This window comes from Hippocampus zosterae, chromosome 8, assembly GCF_025434085.1.
Source record: "Hippocampus zosterae strain Florida chromosome 8, ASM2543408v3, whole genome shotgun sequence".
In the NCBI taxonomy this organism is placed as follows: domain Eukaryota; kingdom Metazoa; phylum Chordata; class Actinopteri; order Syngnathiformes; family Syngnathidae; genus Hippocampus; species Hippocampus zosterae.
Window position 1 is genome coordinate 18,492,982 of NC_067458.1, and position 10,750 is coordinate 18,503,731.

Below are 10,750 nucleotides of genomic sequence, written 5' to 3' on the forward strand. Positions count from 1 at the left end.
CTTAAGAATTTTTATTTCTGAAAAAAAATATAGACTGTATTCTCTCATTTTTTTAAATCTATTTGTGTTGTAATGTAATAATATTATTTTCTCTTGAAAGAAATATACATCTTGATTCATTTAATTCAGCAAAGTTCCAGTTCCAGTTATTGCTGAACATAGCCACATTGAAATGATCTTTTTCACTTCAACCTCTTGAAAAGATGTTAAAATTTCTTGTTGAGGTCACAGGTAACAATGTTGTTGGATAAAGTTTTGTTACAGCACAAAAACCTGGCATTTGATCAGGGGTGTGTAGATTGTTCTTTTTTTTAATTTTTTATATCCACTGCATGTTCGAAACAAAAAAAAAAACGATATTGCAGCAGAGCAGGTTTAGATGATTTTTTCTGTGAATAGCCGAGAATTGGTTTCACAGAAAAAAAACTGTCAGTAGATTTGTGAGAAGCGAACTGTGAATAGGAAATGTGATTTTTGTTTAAAAAAAAAAAGAAAGAAAAAAAATCTATTTTGTCGAAAGTCCTTATTGCCCAGCCCTGTTAGCGAGCCTTCTTTGTGTTCTATTATGCATGATCCATTAGCGCCTTGGCGTCGGGGGAAATCGCGTTGGATTCTCTTGATGCGCATATTGAGTCTAAGTGGCGTGCGCTTGTGTTTCCCTGTAGCAGCAGCTCCAGGCCCACCAGCTGTCTCAGCTCCAGGGCCTGGCGCTGCCCATGACCCCCCTGCCGCTGGGCCTGAGCCAGCCCAGTCTGCCCGCCGTCACCACCTCCTCCGGCCTCTTCTCCCTCTCTTCCCTGCTGGCCTCCCAGGCACAGCTGGCCAAGGAGGAGAAGGCCTCTCGCGACGCCGCCGACAGCCACCGCGAGGAGGACGGCGACAAGTCTGACTAAGCGGTGCCCCTCCTCGCCCCTGGCCTCTCTCTATCTCTCTGTTTCTCTCTCACTCTCTTGAGGTTTCAACGCGGAGACCACCCCCCCCCCCCGAACCCCCCGACTTTCACTCTTCTCCACTGAGACAAAATGGCCTCCCGAGTTTCTCACCAGACTCCGAATTTCTTCATATTTTCATGACTCTTTTTTATTGAATGTTGAAAAAAAAGCTTCAAGCTTCATGCTCTTTATTTCTCCTTCTTTTTTTCCCTTTCTCCTCCACCTGACTTTTCTACCTACATTTATCACGACCGGCGCTGCGTTCAAGACTACTGGGAAGTAGGGAGTGCCCCCCACCCCCCGTCCCCCCACTTTCCCCCAGGCATTCCACCGGAAAGTAAATAAACAATGGGCAGTCATGATAATGGCTTAATCATTCCATTAATTGATTAATCATGTTTTCAAGTGAGGCACAAAGGAGTGCACTATGGATCGCATTCGTGTTGGATGTTAGGTTCAGCCAAGACTCTAAATTGTCCTTAGTTGTTCATATCTGTTTGTTTACTTGGCAACCAGTCCGGGTTGTACCCAACCTCTTCTCCAAAATCAGTTAGCATTGACTCCAGCTTACCTGCAACCCTCATGAAGACTTTGAATTAAGGCTGAACGATTCTGAAAAATAATCTAGTTGTGATCTCCCCACGCCCCCATTCTTATTATATTTGCAATTTAATATGTGATTGTTTTTTTCAAGGTCCTTCTCCCATACATTTTTAATAATGCTAGCAATAAATTAATCTGTATTACACATTTAACAGATTTAGAATGCATAAATGTACTGGTACGCCGAATTAGAAGCTATATACCAAAAAAAAAAAATCCAAAACAATTAAGCCGACCAACTAACCAAAATGAGCATTTTTTTTCTTACCAAATTGCAGCCTTTACAATTTGAAAATGTCCTTCTTCCACATTGCGATGTCAATTTGAATTTGATCAATTGGTCCACTTTTCATGCAGAGCAAAAAGCTTGTCTGAAAAGCCCCTTTCCATTATAACCAATACATCTCATTCAGATCATCTGATGGAATTTATATACAGTATGAGATTGGAAATATCCGTTTTCCCCAGTTTTCTTGAACGCAGCAAATGGTAAACACAGGAGTTGTTTGTCTGGCCTGTAAAACACACTTAAGTATCCATAAACTCTTTTTTTTCTCCCCTCATGAGATTGCACGTGTCGGAATCTTTGAACTCTTGTGCAACCCAAAACAACAGCACCTACACAAGCATGTAAACAGCCCTGGAGTCGGAAATGGGTTATATAAATGTCTCATTTCATTGACGGTGTTGTCCACCCAGATGGACTTAAAAGAATCAAGAGTGATCTTGTTTGAAATCTTGCTAACCAAAACAGTAGCACCTACAGAGGAGGATCTAGCCTTCATGTAAAGGGCCAAGCAGGGGGTCAGTGTGGAAGAGGCGAGAACTTAGACGATGTTACGAGGGACTATTAGGGCCACACTGGGGGAGAATGAGAAGAACAGATTTGTCTTTTTTTTCAACTCATAAGATCCTGACTTTTTTTTCTTTTCACAATATTGCAACTTTTTCTCAGCAGTTATTCTTAAAAACTGCATAGTTGTCATCTTTTTGTCTCAAAAAATGTGATTTGTCATGGATTTTTTTTCTCTCAATACAATGATTTATTCTCAAAAGAATATATAACCGAAGAAAAAAATATCTGACCCTTTTTTTCCCAAAAACAGAACCATTCTCATAGTATTTCTTTCTCAAATAAATTTCAGATTTAATCTTAAAATTTTCTTTATTCTTGTACAGTCACCTTTTGTCTTTATCCAAGAAATACGACTTACTGCTCATACTGTCTTTTTTTTCTTCTAAATTACTTTCCATCTGAGCAAAAAAGTTGACTTTTGGCGGGAACCCCACCCCAAAAAATATGAATTTATCTTCATTCCATTTATTGACTACCTTAAAAAAAGTGACTCCCCCTCTGTTGATTTTACAACTTTGTAAAAAATTGTCTTATCCAAAAAAAGAACTTTATTTGAATATTACATCTCTTAACCCTTTCATGCACCCTGTGATCTGATAACACGATGATACTGTGGTCACCGCTGTCCCTGAAAGGGTTAAAATAAACACATAATCAAACTTTCTATCAAAAAATAACACTTTTTATCTTTTGGAAAGTATGACTTAATTTATCACTTTTTCTCACAGAAGTATCCAACTGTTATTCCGACAACGTCAGTCTCATCATATCCGTTTGTTCCTTTTAGTGTAGGGCTAAGGCCATATGCTTCAAAAACCTCTCATGATATTTCATGTCAGTCGATATTGATATAGATTGAAAACAAATGAATTCACTGGTCAATTTCAAGATTAAATAAATAACTTATGGAGCATTATGTGTTTAGTAGGGCTGGGCGAATCACAATATACAGTAGGTGTCTTATATTAGTCTCTCAATAGTTAATTATTTTTTTCCATATCCAGAAAAATAAAAAAAATAAATAAAAACACAACTATCAAGAAGAAAAATACCAATCAAAATATCTGGTAGTAAAATATGGTTTTGTGTTCCAAATTTACTTATGGGTGCTTCTAATTCCGACCCAACCTCATAGTGGATCCTCTGCCGACAACACGCAGAATGCTTAGGTTGTGGTGATACTTCCTAATTTTTTTTTGGTAAGCGCTATTATCTTGTGTGCAAATTCTGTTGATATTGATACGGTGTCGATTGTGATATATATTGATATTGAATTATTGCCCAGCCCTATTTCAGTGTGTCCTTAATACCCCAGGGTGGCCAATAAAAGCGCCTCATTAAAGCACTGTGTCTGTTGTGTGTGTTAGCAAGTGAGGGGGGGTGAGGGTAGCATTGTGTGGATTTGCTGTCCAAACTGCAGGAAGGACAACAAGACACCCGTACATTACCCTTGTGTTAGCATGTGTCTATATGGGTCCATCTACTTTGTATATCTTATCGGAATAATCCATTTCTCTGTTTGTTAATGCAGGGCATCATCCTCCTGACTCTCTTTTATGCTGTGCTTATTGTAATGAAGCCACACACACAAACACACATATACACAGACACACACGTGTCACTGCTTGATCCGCAGGGGAAGAAAATTACTTCTTTTTTTTAAGAGAGCTTTTTTTGTGATCAGTGCATTTGTTTTTCTTGTGTTGAATTTGTAGTATACTCAATATATTTTAGTGGCATCGCAGCCTGCCGTACTAAAAAAAAAACTCAACTGTTGTAAAAAAAAAAAACATTTGAAAAAAAAATCAAGGGAAAAAAACATGTAACCCACAAATGACGATCATATATAATGACAATAAACATCATATTTTTCATATATTGAGTGTGGCTCTCCTGGTAGGAAAAAACTATGTATTAGTTAACATAGGTGATACCTCCGTGTACACTTGGACATGCATCGAAAGCTTTATGTGTACATACAGTATATTCTGAATGGTTGTTGTTTGGGGTGGGTGATCTTTGGCCTCTTTTCCTTTCCCTCCTCTCATCCCGTGACTTGCTAGCTCATAGCGTGAATTATTGTAAGCATTATAAGCTCTTTTTTCTTTGTTTTGTTTTTAATACTATGATGTAAAACCTAAAAGTGAAAATGTTTTGTGTCCTCCATCCAACCTACATTCAAACAACAACAGGGGGTGGGGGGAACTATCAAAAGTACAGCAGACATTTATGTGAAACAATATGAAATGTGCAGTAAGGAAGGACTTCTGGTGCCTTACAAATAAAGTCAATCAAATCATAATTGGCCTCGCTCAAGCTCTTCTTTTACTATGACAAAGTGCTGAGAACAAAAACATTTAACATTTTGGGTTGGTTTACATCCAATTTTTATTGAGTGGCAGCAGTGATGGATTTGCTGTTCATTTAGAGCTGGCTGTAATCGGCGTGGCCGTGGAAATTTGAGACCATGGTGGCATATGATGTGACCAAAGGGAAGCATGTACAGGATAAAAAGGAAGGGGCTAAGCACTGAGCCTTGGGGGACACCTAGGCGGCTGTGTTGAACTGAAATTTGTTAATGCATATGAACTGGTGGCGGTCGGTGAGCTATGATTTTAATCAGGAGAGAGCGGTGCCCATGATGTCATGGGACGACTCAAGACTGGTAGGAGGATGGAGAGATTTATGGCCTCAAAAGCGGCACTGAGGTCAAGTAATATGAGAATGCTCAAATGAGTGGGTGTCAGAGGACAGGAGGAGGTCGTTGGTGACTCTGACAAGGGCCGTTTCTGTGCCAAGATGGGATCTGAAGCCGGATTGAAATGCTTCGTAGAGGTTATTGAAGTTGAAGTAGGTGTCGAGTTGTGAGGTGACCAATTCGTATTTTTGACATAAACGGGAGATTAGAAATGGGACGATAGTTATGTTGGATTTTGGGGTTGAGGCCGGGCTTTTTAAGGACATGTGTAACGGGATAGAGTCATGGGTTGCAGGTGGTGGTCTTTATGCCAGAGAGTAATGTACCAACTTCAGAGGGGGTGACCTGGGAGAGCTGGTGACAGATTGTAGGTTGGGGGGCGGTGTAAATGGAAATGGCCAGTTGGTTGTAGATGGTGTCAATTTTTGCCTGGAATAATAGAAAAGGAGTTACATTTGTCAGGTGAGAAGGAGTGGGACGCGTTGTCCATGGGTTTGATGACCTTATTTATTGTGGAGAAGAGGGTCTTGGTGTTTTGGGAGTGGGTGAGGCTGGAGTCGTAAGTGGAGCGTGCAGCGTTGAGGGTGTCTTTCTATTGTTGAATTGTAGACTTGTATGATACGGTGTGAACCGGGAATCCAGCTTTGTTGGTTGAGTCGTTTCCTGGTTTTCATTAGCCAGAGTTTGGTGGTGTACCATGGGGCAGTGTGTGTGTGTGAAGGAGACATATACTGTACCACTTTTCATCTTGAAAAATTGTCTTTGAAAGATATGAATTATTGAAAAAAAATATAGACACGGCCTGGTGATGACAAAAGGGTTATTGATTGTCTGAAATGCGAAGACTGTTTAACGGGTGTTTTATACAGGAAATATGAGTGCAGTCAACTAGAGCCCGAGGTGCTTGTTGTTCCCTGTACGTCCACGAGGAGGAGCTGTTGTTTCACGTCGATCATCGTCCAAGGTAAAGCATTGTCACACACGCTCACACAAAACGGTTGTTCCCTCGGCTTGACACCTCTTGTCAGCCACGTGTGACCGCATCAACTTTGACCCGTTTACACCCGCTTGTGATGCTCACGCAGTGTTTGGATTTAGATTAATTTAGATTTACCCTTTTACAATACTGTCGCAACCTGAACTTTTTGGGGGGTTTCCACACTGCAGAGGGGCTCCTATAGGCGAAAATTCGAGAAGAATGCCACTTTTTGTCTCAAAAATTTTCAACTTTTTTTTATCGTGACTGTTAGCTTGAAAAACCCCCAACATAGTCTTTTTTTTAAACTTGGATCTTGAAAATTGTACTTTTATCTACAAAAAGACAGATGTTTATCTTGACCATATGTGCCTTTTTAACACTTTATATTCAAGAACAAAAATACTACTTTTTGTCTTGGAAAAAAATGTGACAATTTATTCACCTGGAAAAAATTAACATTATTCTCATATTACAACTTTATGCTGAAAAGTATGATTTTGCTGTTTTTACCAAATATAATTTATCTTTAACTAACTAGAAAATGTTCTATTCCTCTCAGCAAATATATTTTGAAAGAAAAATTCTCATAATATAACTTTTTCAATTTGGAAAAACATCAGACAAAATGTATAGCATTATCTCTCTTTTTTTTTTTTAATAATTGGATTTTTCATTTTTGAAAATCACCACTTTCTATCTTTTGACTGTTGTCCTGAAAAAAAAGAACCTCATACGACTTTATTTTAACTATACCAAAAATTGAAAGATTCAGTCTTTAAAATAGATGACCTTTTATCTTAGATTTACCAAAAATACTAATAAAAAAAATAAAACTCTAATCATAACTATTCTCATCATATGATCATTACATCTTCATTCTTACGCTTTTCCAACTTCTTCGACTTCATTTACTCCGCCAGCTGCTGTCACACTCAGTCGAACGGAACCAGAGCGCAAACATCCTATTGTTGACATTTACCCGGAAGTGAGTGTCCTCAAATAAGCAGCAAGTAATGAACCACTTGCTGCTTCATCATGTCTGATCAGGCCGTCTCTGTGTCTGTTTCGTTGCCATTATTTGATGAAACCAAAAAGAGCGAAAAATGAATGTACATGATTTAGTGCACAATGAGAAGCAGAGCGAGAGAGAAGCATGCTGATTAATCATGATTGACTCATTGAGAACGCACTCGTCCTCCATCCCTCCATCCTCTCGCTTTCCTTGATTACCGGGCCCTGCTCTATCTTTCCGTCCATCATTCCATCGTCAATCTCTCGGTCTACCACCACGCTGTGATTTTCCTCCCCTCGTCGGGAGCGTGTCACTCTCATCCCCTTCATTCTTCCATCCATCCTTCTTCCATCATCCATCCATCTCAACGTGACATCTTGTACTTTCCTTTTTTCTTTCTTTCATGACAGCGTGACACTCCCTCGCCCCTTCACTCGTACATGATTCATCTTTGTCACATCAAAGATTCCCTCTGCGTTTTTATTTATTTATTTTAACCTTAAAATGTTCCTGCCGATGCATTTGCGGCCATCTGTCGTCATCCCTTATAATACCTACATGTGTGTAAATGTGTTCTTGTCTATGTGTCTAGCGCAGCCCTTTACCCTTTTAATGTATGGACATTTGTCTATATGTGGACATTTTCATCATGTTAGAATGTGTGTGTGTGTGTGGGTGTGCGTGTGCGTGTGCGCGTGTGTGTGTGTGCGCCTGTCCAGACTTGTATTTCTATCTAAGTGTGGCCCAATTCTTTACATTTACACTTTTACAGTGTGGACTTTTGCGTTTGCATTTTATCTGATCCATACCAGAAGTATGCTTGGATGATTATCATCTAATTATTATGTGTGTGTGTGGCTGTGCGCATGTCTTTATATATGGTGTAGCACAAACCTTGACATCTACGCTGTCACAGTGTCACTGCATGCGTGGCCTTTTTATCTGGTCCACACCAGGAAAATGCTAGGATGAGCTCCTTATTAGTCCGTGTGTGTGTGTGTGTGTGTGCGTGTGCGTGTGCGTGTGCGTGTGCGTGTGCGCATGCCGGCCTCAGCTGGAGCAGCAGTGAGTGTTGACACAGCTCGTCTAATGCGGATGCTCCCACAAATGCATCATGGGAAAGCGTCCTATTGGCCTGCTTTTCTAATCTCCCAGTCTGTGCTCTCCGTACATCTCCCCATAGGTCTGTGCTTGTGCGTGTGCGCACCCGCATGTGTGGCAGCTGCTTCTCTGCAGCAGCAGGAAGCAGTGAGAGCTCACGCACGCACTCTCAGCATGTCCTTTTCTCCTCTCCTCAAGTGACCCTCTTCCTCATCTTCTCTTTCTCACTCTTGCCCTCCTCCCATTTTCACCTTTTTATCTCCTCCTTGTAACCGTCGTCCTGTCTTTTTTGAGATCTTTGTCTTCCCATCCCTCTTTCCCTAGCGTCATCTCCATTTGCATAAGGCATGGAATGGAACGGTAGTTATGGAGACAGTGTACATCCATCCATCTATCCATCTATCCATCCATCCTTGTCCTCATAATCGTGAGCTGGAGCCAACACCATTTGACTTTGTGACAAAAGGTGTGGGATACACCCTGGACTGGTCGCCATCGTATTCGATTAAGTCCTTTTTTTTAAAACTTATTGTAAGGCATGTTTACTTTACAAGATTAAAAAGTCTCCTTTTTTTTACACAAATTAAAAATACAAATTTTTCAAGGTAAAGACATTTTTTAAGACAGTTTTTAAACATTTTTTTTTTGTTAAAGGGGAAGTCAAGTCTACATTTTTTTACTATGATCTATACAGCTCAAATTTTCAACTTGCATTTAAATGTTCTATTTATTTATGTATTTATTTATTTTTAGCCAGTCTGATTTTTTTTCAAGATCGCCCTTTTTGGGATTAAAAGATTTTATTTTGCCAATTCATTTTTAAGATGAAAAAGCATTTTTTTTCATATGTGACCAGATTGGTCATATTTTTTTCAGATCAGAAAGCCTTCTTTTTTTAACTTAAGTTTTTTATTATTATGAATATTCTTTAGAAAATGTGTCTATTCTTTAAGTATCTTTTCAAGATTAAAAACAAAAACTTTTCCAAAATAATTGTTTTCAAGGTAGTCTTTTTCCCTCATAAAAATGAGTTTTTCAAAGATTAAAAAATAAATGAAAATTATTTTTTCAGAAGATGAGACAATGGGAAAAGCTTGGTAATATTTCAAAGATTGCTATTTTTATATATTTGGAGGAAGCTGCAATACCCACCGAAAACCCACAAAAAATGGTAATAACACGCAAATGCCACACAGCAAGGCCAAGGCCACAATTTGATCACAGAACCCCAAAGGTGTGTCAGGCAACTTCGCACACCGTACTGCTGAATGCCGTGTACAGGGACGTTCAAAGTAACCTTGCATAATGAGCCAATAAATCCCATCGGTATGTAAAGTGCCCTTTCAAATTGGTGACGACTGTCAAAACAAATCAAGAAGAAGCAGTCTGTGGACTTGGATTGCTAAAAGTAACGTGTCACGGGTGCACGCATTGGTGGAGTAGTGCTGAGGGTTGACAAGTTCACGACAAGGTCAGGTCTGACCAAGAAAGCTTCTGAAGATGAAGGCCTGCCTCCTCTGCGATATTCAGGCTACCGGCTGGGCTGTTGATGTTTCATCATCACGATCCTCATCACTAATTCATTCACACGCTGTACGACCTTCATCCATCAACGTGAGCCCAAGTGTAAAAACACCTCTGGCTAACTGGACGCAATAGCCATAATCAAAAATAACTTATTCTTTTATTGACCCCAAAACACAGCACTAAAAACAGAACAATTTTCTTGGATTTACTGCCAGTCACATACATTCCTTATCCTCTGCGAAGAACAACAAATGCTGTACTGATGAGCTGAGAGTAGTACCAGTATATCTCTTTCTATCTCATACTGCCCCCAGGTGACCAAGGCTGGCATTGCAGACAGAGCAACACAATGGCGATTCAATTCATGCATTGAGACAAAAAAAAAACATCTTTTTGAGTTCCATTTCATGGTGTGGTTTTCTTTTGGGGGGGGGGCTGGAACAGATTAATGGCATTTCCATTTATTTCAATGGTCATGGAACAAATTGAACTTGTATCTCAAGGCACTTTTCTTCTCGACACACAAGTACAGCGGACATGAACTAGCCAATTTTCCATTTCCTCTTTAAGCGGGTGACGCAACCGGCGACTTAATTCAGGCCTGATGTGTTTACATGGGATGGCCAACACTTGCGAAAATACAGTATTGGGCGAGAGATTTTGATTTGAGAAAATCCAGTAATTGCAGTTCGTACCTGTTTACTTATTATTTATTTCTTTCTTTCTTTAAATGGATGCTCCGATCCAGCAACTTGATCCATCTCGCTCCATGCAGGTGTCCCTGTGCGGTATTTTGTGATTCTCATTGGGCCGGCTCCCACCGGGTCCCCACTAGTCCTTCCTTGCTTGCTTGTCAGTCTGCCGTTGTAACTGAGGTGCTCCCCGTTGCCTCAATACTGCTATGTAGCACCCAGCATCATTTATCATCCCGTAATTGCGACGTGCAGAAAGCTGGTCAGTCATCAACACCCCAAAATGATTAATGTGGTGACTCATGGGAGACTCTTAGTGCACGTGATGGGGGAAAAAAATGTAGCATGTT

General features: G+C 40.0%; 1 protein-coding gene across 2 annotated transcripts in view; it reads left to right on the plus strand.

Moving 5' to 3' along the window:
* Positions 1-4,693, plus strand: part of tle5 (TLE family member 5, transcriptional modulator) — a 30,793-nt gene extending 26,100 nt beyond the window's left edge. The window contains exon 7 of one of the 2 annotated variants that reach the window (XM_052074897.1): positions 666-4,693. In XM_052074897.1, coding sequence (XP_051930857.1) covers positions 666-893 — 228 coding nt within the window. In that variant the 3' untranslated portion in view covers positions 894-4,693. The remainder of the gene's footprint in view (positions 1-665) is intronic. The other variant, XM_052074898.1, reaches the window with a different exon arrangement.
* Positions 4,694-10,750: the final 6,057 nt, after the last annotated feature.